The following is an 18,483-nucleotide window of genomic DNA, read 5'->3' as shown; positions in this document are numbered from 1 at the left end:
CCTTGGCAGCATCTTGAGATCTTGCCTCTTCACCACGAAGGGCCACTGTGATAGGTCAGACATGACATGCTGCATAGCTTGGTCAAAAGGAGATCGAAATTGTGCGGTGGGAAGTAATGGTATACCGTCACGGTTAAAATTGACATGTAATAATTTCACTACATTGCCCCATGTACTCACTACCTAGGTGGCATCTTGAAAGGTAGGACCTTTGGAAGCTCGTAGCCCTCGTATGCGACATTCAATGCTTTAAAGTAATCTTCATGCTAGAAGACCTCTGCGTCATATGCGACCCAGCTTGACCTGCATTCTCTCTCTTGTGTCACATGCATCGCACCGCTGTCGCTGGCCGCTGTGGACTAATCCCATGACCACGCGAGGAAGTTGCAGATGAATGAAAGCGATCATTGCCCAAGAGGAACCGGCAAATCCGATGGTCTCGCGCAGCCTGAGTTGACGTTGGTGTCAAGTAGAGATGACCACGATAGCTTTGTGACTCGATGCATCGTGTTTGACAAGCGGGTAATGTCTAACAGTTGAGATGCAACCGTCTTCAGCCTTCATCTTCGCCGAAAGTGAGCTTGACAGCTTTGGCCTTCTTCTTCGGTTTCTTCACAGACTTCGCTTCTGGCTTCTTCACATCTGCCTCTTCTCCTTTTTTGCTCTCGTCTTGGTCATCCCCGATGATCTTTGCCGCCTTGCGCTTCTTTGAGACTGCACCAACCTCAGCAATCTTATCTTTGGATTGCGACGTCGCATCACCATCTTTCTTCTTTCCAGCCTCGTCTGCAGCCGGCTCCCCTCCTTCTTTGTCGTCTTTGCCTGAGACAAGCGCATCATACTCCTCTTTACTCATCGACTGATTCGTCTCTTCCATGACATACGTAGGCGCATCATCATCGTCGTCGTCTTTCTTCATCCTCTTATTTCGCGCGATTGGATGTTCATGACGGGCTGTGTCTCCACTGGTGAGTTGCCCGCGCAGCCGCTGTAAGAAGGCTGGCTGTGAGCTGTCTGCGGCGAGTTAGCGAATGATACGATTGCGTTACATACAAACTTACCGAAATGGAGGTCTTTTGCTTTGAAGCTCATGGTGGTTGTAGTGCAAGGGATGTGCTGACACGGCATGCACATAAGGGTCTAGATTAGTCGTTTGGCTGAATGTCGTGTCGATCGCTTAGCGGCGGGTTTCCGTGCGGCTCCTTCGCCGCCTTAGCTGCGGATAGTTTACGATGCACTTGCCGTCTACTCTTGGTTCCAGAGAGAATTCACCCCATCGAAATGTCTAGTCGGGTGCCTAGATATGGCGGGCGAAAGCCCATCCCGAAACGTATTGGGCCGCTGCACCTGCTATCGGCATGCGTGCTAAAGGGCTTGGCGCGTTCCGCCGACAGGGAACATGTCAACTAGCAGATCTCGAAACGCATACGCAATCATCGGCCGCTAATAATTTACATTCAACGACCCTGTTCTCTCCTTTCACTCCCTCAGGGTTACAAGCTTAAGCCCGTCACGCCAATCGCCGACCCATCTCTGTTCTCGTACACCCACCTGGAGTCACGATCCACACGCTCGTTATCGACCAAGCTCCCTGGGTTGAACACGTCGCCCTTTCCTCATCCACAACCGTCGCATTCATTCGACGTCCTCTAGACCCCTCGAATTCGCTTCGCACCACTTGCGACTGGGCCAAAGAGCAACAGGGCTGCCATTGGCAGGAAATCGCATACCAGACACGCCACCACTTGGGCACCACCATGGGCTTCCTGCAAGATATGACGAGGAGGCTACCGACCTCAAAGGACAGTCTAGACAAGCTGGACGACCTACCGCGCCGCGCCGAAAAGAACTCCCCACGGTTGTCCTTCTTTCGACGCAGGATACGGCTGAAGGGGAGTTCATCCGTGTCGATACCTCTGGGCCTGGTGTTGCTGTTTCCATGTCTCGTTATAATAATAATCATAATTCTGTTCGTAAAGTCTCCCGACTCGCAGGGCATTATGAACATGCCCGCCGGCGGCCCTCCCTCGATAAGGTACGTGAAATCCCATCACCACAGCATCCAAACAACTTTTAACAATGCGCAGACGGATAAGCGAGAAGTACGATAAGCCATTCGCGGTAGGCTGCCTCGAGCCGCAGGTCAACGGACCCCGAGCAAACGCTGCATTCGTAGTCCTAGCGAGAAACAAGGAGTTGGATGGTGTCATACAGTCGGTCAAGTCGATTGAGAGACATTTCAATCGGTGGTTCCACTACCCATACGTCTTCCTCAACGACGGAGACTTCAACGAGACGTTCAGGGAGACGGTCTTGGCTCATGTCAGTGCTCCAGTGGAGTGGGGTAAGATCCCTCCCGAGCAATGGGGCTTCCCCGACTGGGTAGATCCAGATGTTGCGAAGGAAGGAATCGCCAAGCAGGGTGACAGGGCCATCATGTACGGTGGTATGGAGAGCTACCATCACATGTGCAGGTTCTACTCGGGGTATGTAACCTAGCATGCTTTCTCCTGATTGCCACTAACACGGACAGTAAATTCTACCAACACGAACTACTCGCCAAGTACGACTGGTACTGGCGCCTCGAGCCTGAGATCAAGTACTTCTGCGACATCACATACGATCCCTTTATCCACATGATCCGGAACAAGAAGACATATGGCTTCACCATCGCGGTGAAGGAGCTACGAGAAACCGTCCCCAACATCTGGCGATATGCCTCGGCCTACAAGCGTAACAACAACCTGACCTCCAAGGGCATGTGGGAGATGTTTGTGGAGAAACCGAAAGAGGAGGACGAGAAGGCGCCCAAGACAGAGCCCAAGTCGAAGAAGAACTTCTTTCCTCAGGATATAATGGATGCCGAGTTCGGCACAGAGGCCATGCCTGAAATCCACCCTGAGAACATGGAGGGCGAATCGTACAACATGTGCCATTTCTGGAGCAATTTCGAGATCGCGAACCTGAATTGGTTCCGCAGCAAGGAGTACAATGACTTCTTCGAGCTGATGGATCGCAGTGGTGGCTTCTGGATGGAGAGATGGGGAGATGCGCCTATCCACTCGCTAGCTGTTGGTGCACTACTTGGCCCTGAGGATATCCACTACTTCCGCGACTTTGGATACCGGCATACGACCATCCAACATTGTCCCGCCAACGCACCTGCGCGACAACTCGCCCGAGAGCCATATCTTGAGAAGACGACACTCGACGAGAAGGAGCGACTGGAAGAAGACAAGTACTGGGCGTCATATGACCCAGTCAAGGAAAACGGTGTCGGCTGTCGCTGCAAATGCGACCAGGACATTGTCGACGTAGAGGGCAAAGAAGGGTCCTGCCTCACGGAATGGGTAGAAGTGGCTGGTGGCTGGGCATCACCTGGGCCTGACGGACCATGATCTCTCCTTCTCGCGTGATATTCTATCAGCTTCAGGCTAGCATTTTGCGGGAACATTAGCATCTACTCCTCTTTCCAGTTAGGCGTCAGGTGTTGGCATTGCATATGGGCTGGGCCGCCCTTCAATAGAGCATCAGGACTACGCTGGCGTTGTTGCAGGCTTACTTACTTTCTGCGCATTGGCGACACAGTGTATGAGAACGAATACGAACAAGTTGAAACAGCTCTGCTCTTGAATGATGCCCTCGTTGTTTGGTCATGGGATTGCTTGCTTTAGATGACGGCCCCACCCCATTCGACGGGAAGGTAGAACATCAACCTCTTGAAAGAACAATATAAGTAGATCGACCAGGAATCGACATCGCCTCAGCATCTTACTCAGGCTTATTGTTGTGCTGATGTAGACTGCAGCGCGCCTGTTCGGTTTCATTGAATAAGGTGGCCTGCTTTGGCCATGTGAACTATGTTCCGTATCTTATCGCTTACTACGAGACTATGCGGGGTTACCCCCATTCGCATCCCACCTAAGCTCGACCGTCCATCAGCACCCTTGTCGTCACCACAACTCGCAGCAGTTTGAACAGTCGCTCGTCGCTCGCATTCACTGACAGCATTTCGATAGTCCTGCACTTCACTTATCAGGCTATCAGTGTGCAATCTGGTATGTGCTGTCACCTGCTCCCGCTGGTCCCCACTTCCTCCCGAAGGCCCCCATACGCGCCTCGCCCGCAGCTAGTTAGGCAGCGTCCACCTGGTGCCCACCACAACCTCACCTTGACCGTTCCCCCCTCTCTCCTTCCACCACACTCGGATCGCTTTGAACTTCTGGTCACACTGGATTTCGCATGAAAACAGGCTGACATGTCTTCCAGCGAGCCTAACTCCTCTCAGGATCTCAAGTTCCCCCCTGTGCAGGTGGCCCACTCGCTCACTAAGCTTGATCTTGAAACGCTCATGATGAGGTCGACTCAGCGCCGAGCCCCAGAAGAGGCGGGCAGCTCTCTCGACGACAGCAGTTATGACCTGCTCGGCGACGGCGTCATGGACATGTCCGATGACGAAGCCCACACCGAGTCGATCGCGTCCACCGACGGTCCCACGCCCGACGACACGTCTGACGATTTCAGTGATGACGACGTCGAATACGAAGCCGGCGAGCACCACTTACAAGATAGCACATACTCTTCGCACGGCGAATCCCAAGAGCAGCAACCCCACGTACACCCTATACTATCTGGGGAAGACTCCTCTTTGACAGAGGTTCCGCCATACCTGAGTGGGAGCATGAGCTCAAGGCATTTCGTGCTCCAAGAGCAGGACACGGGCAGTTCTGATGTAACCCTTGGAAGCAGCGTCATCAAGAGCTCGGCAGGTTATACGGACGAGCTACCACCGGTGTTCGACCGTTATGGCTGCAAAGAGATTAGATTGTCGGTCAAGGCAGCCTTGTCCAAGGACCCTCTCGCCACCCCAGACGCATACCGAATACTGTATATTGGTAGTGGAAAATGGGCAGAGGGCACTATCACCTCTAAGATCTGCGCAGCGCTCGCTGCCTACCCTAGCGCCTCGAAGTCGGTTATGGTCCGCGGTCACATCGAGCCTTATGCCCCCGTCCCGCACGCTGATCGTTGTGCCAAAATGGAGATTCATAAGTCGCGCGAGAAGAGGCACGTTCTCGCCATCATGGAAGATGGACGACAGCTCATGTTCGGCTCCGGCCTGTCTGCTCACTCTTCAGATCGACCAGACCTTGTGGTCCTCTGTCACCCAAGCGTCCTTGATAGCACTGCTGACAAACAAGATCTTGCATCTGCCAAGGAAGTATTCGAACGCGAGACAATCCCATGCATCGAACTTGCTGAGACCAATCCTTTCGGAGCTGGATCTTCCGTTGATGAGAACACTACGACGTTACGGGTATGCGTAGAAGGGCGAGACAACCCGAACACTGATTACGAGCTGAAGGAGGTACTGCCCCTCGATATCCACCAGTTCGACCAACTCGAGCCATCGCAGCTCAATCGCCATCTTGCACTCATTAGTCCTCATCTAGCGAAGGCACGGGGCACGAAGGCTGCCTCGACAGCCCGCAAATCGTGGTTTAGTGACAAGACCAAGACGTCTACGAAGAAGACGGGCTCACCATGGCCAACTGCAAAGTTGCTAGCATCTGCTTTCGTCCTCTTCGCCCTCATCCCCGCGCTTCTCATGGGTGCGGCTTATACCCCTATGCTGTACCAAAAAGTGTCCCAAGGGCGGTCAGTGTCACCAGCCGTTTCAGAGATTCAAAGCAACACCACAACGATCACGCCCGTAGCGTCAATGTCTCCAACTGCGGCTCGCTACCCGGATTCATGTCGCTCGAGCCTTGTACACGAAGCTCGAGGCCTCACTGTCGTACCGTCCCAGCCAAAGCAGGCTACCCAGAGGCCAAAGGCGAAGAACAGTCAGGCTGGAGGTTTCGAAATCCAGATCACCGGAGACCATCAGTTTGTACTCCGTCCTTCCAAATCCTTCAATTCGAACCGGAAGAAACCCCAACTTCAGGTTCAAGTTTCTCGCCACTCTCAAGAGGTTCCAGCACATTACAACCGGACCACCACTGGCGAGTACATTGTCGACCTGGATCAGCAGTATCGATTCGATAAGTTCAATGTCAGCATTGCCACACATTCAAAGCCTCTCTTGCGGCAATCCTTCGAGGTGATGCTTGGACACAACAAGTCGACGCTAGATCAACTTCTCGACACCACCATGTCCAACATATTGGATACACAAAACACCCTTCGCAACGTCTCTGCTGTAGCTGCACAGCACCTGCAAGAATACATGGCCGGGTTTGATCTCTACGCTTCCAAGCAACTTCAGGAGACTAAGCATCAACTGGAGATGAAGGCTCATCGGGCAAGACAGATACCGGATGCTACGTGGATGGGGTTGCGAAAGGTGACGGCACCGGTGCGGACATCGTCAGCGATGCAAAGGGCCAGGATGAATGCTCTTCGCGTGAGGTGCAAGATGGAGACGGCGGCGGGACTGTCTGCAAAGGAAGGCGGTGAGGGGCAGAGTTGGGCATGTGCAAAGGTGGGAGGGGCGGTCTAGGGAACATGGGAAGGCGGCACGCAGTGGAGGATCTCATGTGACTTTCTGCACTGTCTTGTTTTGATTATGCGGCGTATACGGACAGGAGGGCAGACACAAGGGTGCAGTGATATACCCCTGGGACCTGGTGTGGACAGTAGGACAACTTGGGAGTTATAGGACTTGTCAAATTCATCTCATACCACGATGCATCTACAGCAGCTTGTAGATGCGCACATGTCCTTGGCTCCGTACTGTCATAGTTACGCCTTGACTCATCATGTAGGACGAACTAGTTGGGTGCACGTTGCGTCAGGTGTGAAGGCGCGTTGGGCGGGCACGTCCCCTGAACCGAACCGGGTAAAGCGCGTTCTGGAGGGGCATCCCACTTCCCAATTTCCAGGCAGTTGTTGACACAAGAACCCACAAACACACTACATCTCGCCCACAAACGCAGCTCTCTTCTTATTACGCACAGACCCGAATACTCCGCATTCATAGAAAAAGATGTCTGAAGCAGCCAAGCCCGACCCCGCCGCCGAGCAGATCGCCAACCCTGCGGCGACTCTTGTTCAGGACGAGACCGCAAAGGTCACCACCGACAAGGCGTCTGACAAGCCCGAGACCACCACAGAGAGCAAGGATGACAAGCCCATCACAGAGAAGGCGACAGAGGCAGCGGCCGCAGTAAAGGACAACGTCTTCTCCATGTTCGGTGGCGGCCCCGCAAAGGTCAAGAAGGAGGAGGCCGACGATGTCGACGAGCCATCAGGTGCTTCCAAGCCCAAGGGCGAGGTGCGTGTGTGCTACGGTGCTTTCGAGGATGTACTGACAAGGCGACAGGACGAGGACCCCGAGAACGAAGAGCCCGATGTCGACTTCCAGCCCGTCGTGCACCTCACCGAGAAGGTCGACACCAAGACCAACGAGGAGCTCGAGGAGCAAGTGTTCAAGATGCGCGCCAAGCTGTTCAAGTTCGACAGGGAATCGCGGGAGTGGAAGGAGCGCGGCACTGGTGACGTCCGGTTACTGAAGCACAAGGAGAATGGCAAGACCCGTCTCGTCATGCGCCGTGACAAGACCCTCAAGGTCTGCGCCAACCACTACGGTATGATACATGGAAGGCGGACATGAAAGCGGATACTGAGAATTGCATAGTTGTTCCCGACATGAAGCTGTCGCCCAACGTCGGCAGCGACCGCAGCTGGGTCTGGAACGCCGCCGCCGATGTCAGCGAGGGCGAGCCCGAGGCTCAGACCCTGGCCATCCGTTTCGCCAACAGCGAGAGTGAGTCCAAGGAGATCAATAAAACCGCGCAGCGGAGCACTAACTCTATCTGTCAGATGCCAACCAGTTCAAGGAGGCCTTCATCAAGGCCCAGCAAGAGAACGAGGCGCTTTTCGGCAAGTCGGAGCAGTAAAGGCAGCCAGATAATAACTGCTTGGAGGATGAGATGAGATGAGATACGAAAAGCTGGATTGCACGAACAGTGAATGAGGACTTGGGACGGCATGATATGATGGTGGTAGAAGAGATTACCCACACCCTGCACATAACTAGATAGTAACTAAATGGCCCGACTACTGTAGTCAACGGCGTCCCCCCATGCAAGACCTGATGGCACGAAATGCGTCGACTTGGTAGTGATGGCTTTACTTTCAAGAAATCGCGAAATTGACCCTGCATAGCGTGCAGCCTCACCTGCAATGCAAACGTGTGCCGATGCCGTATCACGTCTCTCACCTGGCAGAGGGCTAGTCCCCTGTCAGGCAGGCTTCCGTGCTCGTGCAGCTTTTCTTACAGCTTGATGGTTTGCGCCAAGCCAGCGCAACTAGTCTCCGTCTCCGCCGCCCCGCGACCATCTCTCAGTTAACTCGCCAAATCAGAGCTCGCGACCCGAGACCAGCCACGCCTTTACTACACGCGCCCCGGCTTTGTCGCAAGAGACCGACACGCCAGACCGCGCCCAACGTGAACCGCCTCTACATACCTCGCGTAGATATTCTTCAGCCAGGCCGGAACCAATCACGCTCGCAGCAGCCCGTCTACGCAGTCCTCGCGGCGCAAATCAGACAAGATGCCTGACGTAAGTTGCGGCTTGGACATGCCCTCAAAACCATCGCGCAAATGCTAATAACCGCGCAGGTCAAGCGATGGGTCAAGCTCATCACTCACCAGAAGCCCATGTACGTACAATCCGCGCGCAATCGCATGCGCTTGCCCATCTCACGCGTCTACACGTCGCCAGCCGCTAATACACATTCACAGCGCGGAGCCTTCGCCCGTTGAGGGATACCCCATGCGATCATGGAGCATAGAGGTCTGGCTGCTGGACGACCAGGGCAACGAGGTCATGCCCAGCGTCTTCGAGAAGGCCGTCTACAACCTGCATCCTTCATTCGAGAAGAACAAGCACAGTAAGTGCGCCCGACACTGCGCTCAGCAGTATGCCGTCAGCAAGCATTCCCACTAACATGCCAAAAGTCATCAAGAAGCCGCCGTTCCGCATCGATGAGAAGGGTTGGGGTGAGTTCGACATGAGCATTGTCTTGTCCGCTGTTGGCAAGGGCGGCGACCACACCCTAGAGCACGACCTCAACTTCCAGTCGGAGCGTTATGAGGCCAAGCACCAAGTTGTAAGTACCACATACGCGTGCTGTTCATCAGCCAGAACATTGCTAACCCGCCATTGCAGACTTTCCGCAACCCCAAGCCTGAGCTCCTAGCCCTCCTCGCCGAGTCTGGTCCCGCCGAGGCCAACGGCATGCGCAACAAGGACGCCGCCAAGAAGAAGGGCCGGAGAGACAAGAACGTAGACATGGAGAAGCTGGCCGATGGACTGCAGAAGCTGGGTGAGGATGACCTGCTGCACGTCGTCACCTTGGTCCACGACAACAAGACCAGCGAGACGTACACTAAGAATGACGTCGAGAGTAGGTTTCCATCATCTCCCATTGCAAGGCACATGCTAACAAATGATAGATGGTGAGTTCCACGTCGACCTCTACACCCTACCCGATTCCCTAGTCAAGATGCTCTGGGACTTCACGTCCTCGAAAGTCGATTTATAGGTTGTTTCACCATCAGAGGTTCTGTCTTGCGTCGATTCTCGACCCTGAGTGACCAACACAACACGATATCTCGTTCGCACGTCCACGATCCTTTCCAGCATCCTCATGCTCGAGAAACGTAGCAGCATCACGCTCGCTTGCTTCATCCTCGTAGCGGAGGGATCGTGCGGTCCATGTCTCGAGTGCCTGGACAACGTCGAACGAATATTATCACCCCGTGTTTCTGTTCCTGTTTTCTCGTTCTTCATGAGCCTCGGAGTTTTACAAAGGGCAAAAGCTGGGTGGCTATGCATACATGGCAACTTCTTTTGATATTGATTGGCGCTGGGAGGGTTACAGGCTTATTATAGGTGGATATGCATGGGCGAGAAATGAGATTACTTAATTCTTGGTTTGTGCCTTTGTGTGTGCGGACTTGAGGGGTAATGGGTGCGTGGTGATGATTTCTACGGTTGAGACGCCGAAAGGAAGTACGAACAAGAATTGCTGGCTACTTGCTACACGACTCACAACTTCATGACATACATATAGGCTGGCTTTCCACAGGCCGACCACGATTGCTCAACAAGAACACAGTACTGCGCATCGCTACAGAAGTACTGAAAGCCCAGATCAAATCGGGGACACATGTGCAATCAGTCCTCATCGGCACGGCAGCTTCCCACACTTCTACTGACGCGTCTCGAAGCCAATACTAACACGTCTTAGTGCATGGACCCAAGTTCAGGTTCTCAGATCGATGGAATGGCATATTGCAGCTATATGACTTCTCAACGCAGAGTAGAAGAGAGTGTGAGTGATGATGATGATCATCATCATCATCATCATCGAGAATAGCAGCGACAGGCTCGAGGCGCGCTCGTAAGATGGTGACAGAGGGGCTGTCCGCCGGACATATTTCTTGCGGGACATTGTTTTTGGAAAGTTCTCTCACTCTCACTGCATGTCACTGGCGGTTTCCCCTTTTGGTAAAAGAGTAGGAGAATGAAGCGTTCTGGTGTTAAGAAGAAGAGGAGCAGTCTCAGGCAAGATCCAGAGGCTTTTATATGCCGCTTCTTCGTGCTTTTCTTACACATGTGCGTTGATACTTTAAGGTTTGGAGCTGCTCTTTGTCTCAAACTCATGAATTTGTGATTTAGCGGTTTTTGGCATAGCAGAGCTTCTCAGACATTCATCTGTTTTGTTGCTTTTTTTTTGACGGAACAGGCACAGAACCATCGTGATGCCGTCTTTGGTTTTTGAAAGCAGACTTCGTCCACACATCTCAGGAGCCGACAACTGTTTTGAGTAGCTTTGGAAGTCGCGCAGAACACACATTCCCTTTTTGTCGTAAACTTTTGTTCATAGGTTGGCGATAGGAATTTTTTGGTATTCCAAGAATATTCCGGAGAAGTTGGATAGTAGAATGTTGAAGATGGATAGAAGAGTCTTTCATACGGCGTTGCGGCTAGCGCTTTGTTTGGTCTTTGGTGTGTCTTTCGAGGGCAGGAGACTCGCATGGGGGCTGTGTTGGACATTTTGAGGAGGAAAGAAGGCGGAGACCATTGCAGAGCAAGTTGACCGTTTTGAGACTCGGAGGAGACGACAGCCATTGTCTTGTCATCTTGGTTTTTGGGTTCCACAACCATATGTCAATAGTCCGGTAATTTTGGAAAAAAAAAAAACGTTGTAGAAAGGTGTGAAGAGAAGCAAGCCGGAGAGGAAGTAGACAATGTTTTATAGTCCTCCAGTCAGACATGACTTTCGTGGTTACAGTTTTGAGTCTACACAATTCCTCGAAACCAAGTAAGTCGCTACGCCAACGACTTTGGGTCATCCCAGGCTTCTGCGTGTTTTGGACAATACGCGCTGCATGCTTGTGTGCCGGATGCCCGCGCACTGGACATGCATTGAGAAATTGTATGTTTCGGTTACATCCAATGAGAGTTCCTTGTTTTTGGAAAAGTCATAGAAGACATGATGGGGGAGAAAGGACTGGCGAAGAGGCCCACTGTGTTTTTATACCCCTCGAGGAGGGCAGGTCAGAAAGCGTGTATGCAGCATCGCACAGAAGACACAGACACCATGGTCTTCTGGTATAAACTTTTGACAAGTCAGTTCTGGCGATCATGCGTTTCGACGCTCTGAGCTCCAGACTCATACATTGGAGTTTGTGCCCCTTTCAGAACTCCATTCGCATAGTCAACGGTACTTTTGAAGAAATGCCCAAGTCTCGCAAAGGCCGGAGAGGCAGACATCAATCGCCTTTGAACGTGTTTCAGTCGAGTAAAAGAGCACGAGATGCAGATATAGAAACGTATAGGGGTCGGATTTTATTGAACAAGACGAGGCGCGACAGAGGATCGCCATCGATCATGAGGCTGTCTTTTTGACTGCGCAGCCATGCGACGCTGATGTTGGAGTTTGGATAGTCCAGCAGAAAAACTAATAAGGGTGTATCAATGGCAGGTGCTGGCTCGAGAAAACATAGTGCAGCAGCGCATATGTTTGAAGACCGGAAGTGCAGAAACACATATCTACGTTGTATTTCTTTTTGGACAACCAAAACTGGTCATAACCGTGGAAATTCATGGTTTTGAAGGACATGAGAGGAACCATCCGTCTTTTCGGGAAAATGAGGAAGGCATGTTGGTATAAAGGAGAGAAGGCTGAGCAGAGGAAAGGCTGGTCGGAAGCCCGCCATCGATATTTGGTCGCTCTGTTTGTGGCTGCGCAACCATGTAACATGCATGCGAATATTCTGGAAATACCGAACACAATAACGACTATGCCAGCTTTCGACCCGAAGAAATCATAACAACCGTGTGTCGGTGTTTTGAAGATCGGGAGAGCAGAAACACATCGGAACGGCCTGAGCGTTTTTGAACAGCCAGGACTGGTCATTGTGCCGGAAAGTGGAATTTTTGCGAAACATCGGTAGTTTATTTGCATTCTTTTGTAGAACAATGAGGAAGGAGTGTTGGTGTATGAATGAGGCCTGAGTAGAGAGGAGAGCTCGACGGACGACCATGAGGTAGTTGTCTAGAGTGTTTTGTTGTTTTCTGGCTGCGCAACCATGATCTTCTCATCAGGATATTTGAAAAGCCCACTGGGGAGACATATCAGTATGAGTGGCAGCTTTTGACTTGAGAACAGCATGGCCTCTTCGCATGTAGATCTCTGGAGAATTTGGAAGGCGGGAGGACATCATCAGTACCGCCTTCTCTTTTGTTTTTCGACAGCCAGCGGTCATGGAAATGCTTTCTGGAAATTTTGTTTTAAGAATACAGAATGCTTTTGTATGAGAAGAGGATGCTGAGCGAACCTAGAACAGTATTTATACCTGATCGGCGCTTGTAAAATGAACCAAAGTGATATGAGACGAGATGATGCGTATAAGTTCCGTCGCCTTTGGGCACCTCTACATGTAGTCAGCTGGGACACCAAGGATGGATATACACCTTGAGCATTGCTATCACCTGCCCTTTCATCTCCTGAAATCGTACATATACCGACTTTTCTAAACAATACCTGCGATCTTCCTCGATACTACACACCACCCCATCACCTCCGCCTCCTCCGTCCACCCCTCCCGTCCCTTTCTTCATCTTTCTCCGCCGTAGCAAGCAACGACCCATTCCCGCTTTTATCGCCACCAGAACTCCCCCCACCACCAAGCCACGACGCTACCGTAGCCGTAAGTTCATCCCTCTTCTGCTTCCTCTCTTCCATCACCGACTGCCGTTGCTGCGTCACCGTTCTAAATCCCGGCTGCCGTTGCATAACCGTCCTAAACCTCGCAAACCGTTTACCTTTCTGCAACGCAGGGACAGTCTGATTCCGCACCGCCCGGCGTCCAGATGGGTAGCGTACAACGTGCACAGGCTGACTGACGCGTCGGATGCGCCTGCGCCGCCGGTCTTGCACGGTGCGCGAATTGGCGTTGATCAATTTGCGAAGGTCATGTTTACGCTGCCGGATGAGAGCTTTGATACTCCTGACGCGCTTCTTGAAGGCTCGCATCATGGATATCGATGTCCGGCGCGCTTTGTATGCCGTGTCTAGGAGGACTTTGGGTGAGGTGTCGGGCTTCAAAGATACAATTGTAGTGTCGCGGCCCCATCGGCGCAGGTGTCGCCATTGCGTTTGCTGGGTGCGTTGCCGTTGGTGTTGTTGTTTGCGTTGCTGGATGGTAGTCATTATGGTACGTGCTTCCTCCGTCAGACGGAGGATGTCTTGAACGGCGTATCCTAGTGTTTGGTTGAAGGCTTGGGCTGTTGCTAGTTTTGAGACAGGCATTCTGCGGATGTGTGGTTTGGTGTGTTGAATTGCAGCCATGATAGCTCTCGCCTCTTCCGTCAGGCGGGAGACTTCAGAGACCGCAGGTTTGAGTTTCTCGTTGATCTCGACCGCTGTAGACATTCCGTAGGAGGTAAACTTGCGGATTGGCGCACCCGTCGCTGTAGGCGATATCGCGTTCGTCTTGTCCTTTTTTCTGGCACGATTTTCTTTCTGTGCCGCTCTTTCAGCCTTTTGTGCCCTCTTCTTCTCCCTCTTCTCTGCGTTCCTCTCTAGCCTCTCCTCCTTTGACCTCTCTCTCTCCTTAGCTGGAATCCTTCTCACAAGTTTGCGATTGATGTCGTCCAAGACGGAATCAGCCTCTTCCATCAGCTCCGCTGCATCAACCATAAGCGTCCTGAACCTCACAGCCATCAATAGACAGTGCCGATGTCGAATTCCTGACATGACAGCTATATACTTCGTCTTCTGTTTATCGAAGAGCGACTCGAATCTGCGCGATATTGCGTTCGCTGTCCGAACACGGAGCCGACCGGAAGTAGGTTGGCCTTCTATCTTGAGCTTGCGAACCAGTTCCGCTACTGTTAGTCTTGGAGGGGTCCGCGATTGCTCTTCTTGCTGAGATGGAGACGTGCTGGCTACTTTCAGAGTTGACAGATTGTGAGTCGGCACCTGCGTATGAATGGATGGCACAGATTTCGGTGTATTTGGCTCATGTTTTGACTACCTGGGCTATCAGAACACATTCATGGGAAGGTCGAGTCCACATCAGGCTCACCTACGTCCTCGTCCTCGTTCTTGTCATCAGGCGTAGCTCCATTCTTACGTATCGTCCGGAAACGAGAAAAGGGAACATCGACCGTAGTAGTGACGCTGTGGAGCATGCCTTCGTCTACCCGAGAGTGCTGTGTAAGCGTCATCGCTCCTTCACTCAGTGCACCAAAGCCAGGAAGACACAATATCTTGTCTCCTTTGGTCTGACTGTCTTGCGACAACGCCCCGGGTATCGAGTCCACAGTGCTAGGAATTGTGCCCACCTCCCAGCCCCAATTAATCTTTTTCCCAAATGCAGCCCATCTGATCATCCCTCTGCGACCGGACTTTTGAGCCAACTGTTCGAGATCTGATTTCGGAGAGATGAAGAACTGTATCGAGTCACCGTCTCGCACCACGGGCGTAAGAGTTGACTCAAAGTTTTGGGGATCACTGATCATGCTGAGAAAATCGTCATCCTTTGGTGGGTCTGCCGCTGGACTGGCCGCTGCAGGATCCAACGATAACAAGCCAGCTTTCTTCCCCCATCCGCCTCCACCACTCAAGACTCGATGGAGACGTGCTCCTTCAGTAAGTGCTTGCGACACCAGCGTGTTATAGAGAGGGGGATCGCTGCGCCATAGACGCTCCCATGCATTTGTATGCTCGGAGACCGAACTCTGATTGTCTGTTGGCAAGCCAGAGAGGATTTCATCTGTTCGAGCGGCAATGATGGCCCTCAGCTCATCGGGTATCACTAATGCCCAAGCTACAGTCGCTTGCGCAGGCTGTCCTCGCGATTTGAAGAATCTGGGAACAACATTTTCAAGTTCCGACGAGGCCTGTAGAGATTTACCACCAGGCCCGATAACCCTGCGGATGATGTTGCCCATGCAGCCGTTGACTGTGCGGGGCATTGTGAGTGGAATTAACGGAACGTGGAGAGCGGGAGTAGAGTCTTTCTGTTGCTTGACTAAGCGGATTCCATGATGAGAAACGTTGGTCTTGGATACAGGGGTCATTTGACGATTCGCATCCAGGGTCCAAGTCGATAGGATCATGGTGGATGGCGTACCTGTCTGGAAGACAGTATTCGCAAGAGGCAACCGCAAAGTGTCGCGGTAGACGGTGTCCTTAACATTGTGCTCGGCAAATATGAAATCGATAGCGCTCTTGTCCAATGGCGATAGTTCTTGGGACGGTACAGAAGTATCGGACGGAAGAATCGCGTAGGATATTCCTTCGAACCCGGCGCCAGCAAGAGGCGGCTGAGTAGGGTTCTTCTCCCCTACCCTGCTGACGGGGAGTTTGTCTACGACAGCACACAGTGCATCTATGTGTAGGTCCGGTATGTCGGCCGCATTTTCGTAAGCGCGCAGAAGAGCGTTGCGGAGGAAAGCGTCATCGTCCAGCAAATAGTGCGCATACGAAGGCGTGACGAAGAAGACACAGAAGGTCCTTTGACGGGCGACGTCCAGTGGTGGAGGAGCGATGTGCTTAACAAGATCGTGTGGCTGGAGACATATTAGCATGTGGCAGCGGTCTGTAGCATTCTACTTACATGGGAATCCACAGAAGGTGGTACAATTATGCCACAGTGCCGATGAACGGGCGCGTGATATGCTCTGAATTGATCGAAGTTTGCGCGTCTATTCGGTATGACTGAGGGACAGCGCAGGGGACGAGCGGCGGCAGCGGCGCGCCTCAAGAGTGGCCATTGTCGCGCAACCAGTAGAGGCATTTGTCGAAGCTCAATTGACCATAGTGAAGCATGGACGTGGTGTTGAAGATGCAGGCACAGGTGGTCATGACGCACCATCCGCAGCTAGCAGATCGCACTACCCGAGATGCCTGCAGGGCCTGGAGACGAGATGCGTACGTAAGCAGAGCCGCATCTCGCGACAACGGGCGTGGTAGCATGGCAAGCACTCCTGTCACCTGCCAGCCCGAGCATTGAGCCTGTCAACCGACGCGTCTATACTCCCTGGAAGCCCTCCGGACGCTTGCCATCCACTCGGGCGCCTGCACACGCCCTTGACACTTTTTGGAGCGCCGACCAGGCCACGTCTCGCACACACCTCCTTGCGCCGACCCACGCCCGCACCATCACCACCGCCTGCCTCTGCTTCTGATGCGCCCTTCATAGACCCCTCCCATTTGGCAGCCGCGGTTCGCCTTCCTTCCTAATCGTCCACCCACCATGTCACGCTCGTTTCGACGCTCGAATCCGATCACCATAATCCTCGCGGGCATCCTCTGCATCGGCTTCTTCGTCTTCTTCTTCTCTGGGACCGATGTGCCATCCATTACCAGAAAAGGAGGGGGAGAGGTAGCCTCGAACCCCCTCTCGCCACCCTCGCTACCGTTCCGCAAGTCCAAGGCGAATGCTCCACAGGCCGCGCCGCCCGTCGTACATTACTATATGAACAACGTGACCAACACGCGCACGCCAATCGAAAACGAGGAGACGGTCCTTATCCTCACCCCATTGGCCAAGTTCTACCAAGAATACTGGGACAACCTGCTCAAGCTCAACTACCCACACAACCTCATCTCCCTGGGCTTCATAATACCAAAGACAAAAGAGGGCAATGCCGCATACGCAGCGCTACAGGCGCAAGTCACCAAGACGCAAACTGGATCCAAGAAGAATCGCTTCTCCGCCATTACCATCCTCCGCCAGGACACCGAGTCCCCCCTCCAGTCGCAAACCGAAGCCGAGCGTCACAAGATGGAGAATCAGAAGGCGCGACGCGCAGCCATGGCCAAGGCGCGCAATTCGCTCCTGTTCACAACGCTAGGTCCCACAACCTCGTGGGTCCTTTGGATGGACGCAGACATCGTCGAGACACCACCCACTCTGATCCAGGATCTGGCCGATTACGACGTGCCCATCATCGTCCCTAACTGCTTCCAGAGATACTACAATGAAGATAAGAAGAGCATGGACATTCGGGAATACGACTTCAACAACTGGATCGACAGCCCCACAGCCAAGGACCTTGCTGCTAAGATGGGCAAGGACGACATTCTGCTCGAAGGCTACGCCGAGATGGCTACATACCGTAGCCTCATGGCTAAGATGCACGACACATCGGCGGATCCCAAGGCAAAGATCAAGCTCGACGGAGTCGGCGGCGCTACTTTGCTCGTCAAGGCGGAGGTACACCGAGACGGCGCCATGTTCCCACCGTTTGCCTTTTACAACCTCATTGAGACGGAAGGTTTCGCCAAGATGGCAAACCGGCTGAACTGGGAAAGTTTTGGACTGCCAAACTACCTTGTAAGTCATTTTCCGTCCTGTCACACAGACATTGCTTGCTAACATTGGTCTTAGGTGTACCACTACAACGAGTAAGAAGACCCGAGGCGATGTACAATCTATTTGCAGACTGCTTCCTTTGGCGGTCTTGGGCGGCGTTTGAGAGGGGGTTTCCGACTGCCACACTGTTGATATCATGAGCATTGCATGTACGAAAATAGTCATGTATTAGGGGTATAGAAGGCTTGCTGGCAAGAGATATACCAGCATTATCTTTGAATTGGATTACGAAAGTTTCTACTGCAACATTTTGAGTTACTGAGCGATCAGCATTGCGGCATGAATGAGTATCCATATATCCAAGATGTTTCCAAGCGTTTAGCCTCGACTATGTGGGCTGCGGAGCACGCTTCGTTCCAATAGGCCAGTGGCAGATGCGGGTCTTGCGTGACGACCAGGCGCAATCACGCTACGCCCATCTTTGGATCTAACATGCCTAATCAAGAGACTCTACAAGCATCTGAATATTGAGGCCGCATGCATCGACAGACGCATGCGACACTGAACCCCGCGGGGAACGGATCGTCGCGTGCCAGAGCTCCGGTACCTCGCCCGATCCACCTCGGTGCGGGATGACA

At 52.8% G+C, this 18,483-nt stretch overlaps 7 protein-coding genes across 7 annotated transcripts; 4 read left to right on the top strand and 3 right to left on the bottom strand.

The window, feature by feature from the left end:
- Positions 1 to 553: 553 nt before the first annotated feature.
- On the bottom strand, positions 554 to 1,092 carry J4E90_010739 (uncharacterized protein; the record flags this gene model as incomplete). The annotated part of the gene is made up of 2 exons (XM_051440251.1): positions 554 to 1,014; positions 1,062 to 1,092. 2 exons carry the CDS (start codon positions 1,090 to 1,092, stop codon positions 554 to 556), a joined length of 492 nt encoding a protein of 163 aa, XP_051285895.1.
- Positions 1,093 to 1,757: 665 nt separating this feature from the next.
- Positions 1,758 to 3,398, top strand: J4E90_010738 (uncharacterized protein; the record flags this gene model as incomplete). Its single annotated transcript, XM_051440250.1, has 3 exons — positions 1,758 to 2,035; positions 2,088 to 2,486; positions 2,534 to 3,398. 3 exons carry the CDS (start codon positions 1,758 to 1,760, stop codon positions 3,396 to 3,398), a joined length of 1,542 nt encoding a protein of 513 aa, XP_051285894.1.
- Positions 3,399 to 4,258: 860 nt separating this feature from the next.
- Positions 4,259 to 7,901, top strand: J4E90_010737 (uncharacterized protein; the record flags this gene model as incomplete). Its single annotated transcript, XM_051440249.1, has 4 exons — positions 4,259 to 6,358; positions 6,983 to 7,589; positions 7,640 to 7,768; positions 7,825 to 7,901. 4 exons carry the CDS (start codon positions 4,259 to 4,261, stop codon positions 7,899 to 7,901), a joined length of 2,913 nt encoding a protein of 970 aa, XP_051285893.1.
- A 657-nt stretch (positions 7,902 to 8,558) lies between these two features.
- On the top strand, positions 8,559 to 9,552 carry J4E90_010736 (uncharacterized protein; the record flags this gene model as incomplete). The annotated part of the gene is made up of 6 exons (XM_051440248.1): positions 8,559 to 8,567; positions 8,627 to 8,667; positions 8,750 to 8,898; positions 8,966 to 9,117; positions 9,177 to 9,414; positions 9,464 to 9,552. The coding sequence occupies 6 exons, from the start codon at positions 8,559 to 8,561 to the stop codon at positions 9,550 to 9,552; spliced, it is 678 nt and encodes a 225-aa protein (XP_051285892.1).
- A 3,543-nt stretch (positions 9,553 to 13,095) lies between these two features.
- Positions 13,096 to 14,244, bottom strand: J4E90_010735 (uncharacterized protein; the record flags this gene model as incomplete). Its single annotated transcript, XM_051440247.1, has 2 exons — positions 13,096 to 14,202; positions 14,239 to 14,244. 2 exons carry the CDS (start codon positions 14,242 to 14,244, stop codon positions 13,096 to 13,098), a joined length of 1,113 nt encoding a protein of 370 aa, XP_051285891.1.
- A 332-nt stretch (positions 14,245 to 14,576) lies between these two features.
- J4E90_010734 (uncharacterized protein) lies at positions 14,577 to 16,115 on the bottom strand (the record flags this gene model as incomplete). Its single annotated transcript, XM_051440246.1, has 1 exon — positions 14,577 to 16,115. The coding sequence occupies one exon, from the start codon at positions 16,113 to 16,115 to the stop codon at positions 14,577 to 14,579; it is 1,539 nt and encodes a 512-aa protein (XP_051285890.1).
- A 668-nt stretch (positions 16,116 to 16,783) lies between these two features.
- J4E90_010733 (uncharacterized protein) lies at positions 16,784 to 17,941 on the top strand (the record flags this gene model as incomplete). Its single annotated transcript, XM_051440245.1, has 2 exons — positions 16,784 to 17,866; positions 17,921 to 17,941. The coding sequence occupies 2 exons, from the start codon at positions 16,784 to 16,786 to the stop codon at positions 17,939 to 17,941; spliced, it is 1,104 nt and encodes a 367-aa protein (XP_051285889.1).
- Positions 17,942 to 18,483: the final 542 nt, after the last annotated feature.

Source organism: Alternaria incomplexa (assembly GCF_024043165.1).
Source record: "Alternaria incomplexa strain BMP 0042 chromosome Unknown scaffold_26, whole genome shotgun sequence".
Taxonomy (NCBI): domain Eukaryota; kingdom Fungi; phylum Ascomycota; class Dothideomycetes; order Pleosporales; family Pleosporaceae; genus Alternaria; species Alternaria incomplexa.
Note: the sequence above shows the minus strand (reverse complement) of the source record. Positions and strands in the feature narration are given on the sequence as shown.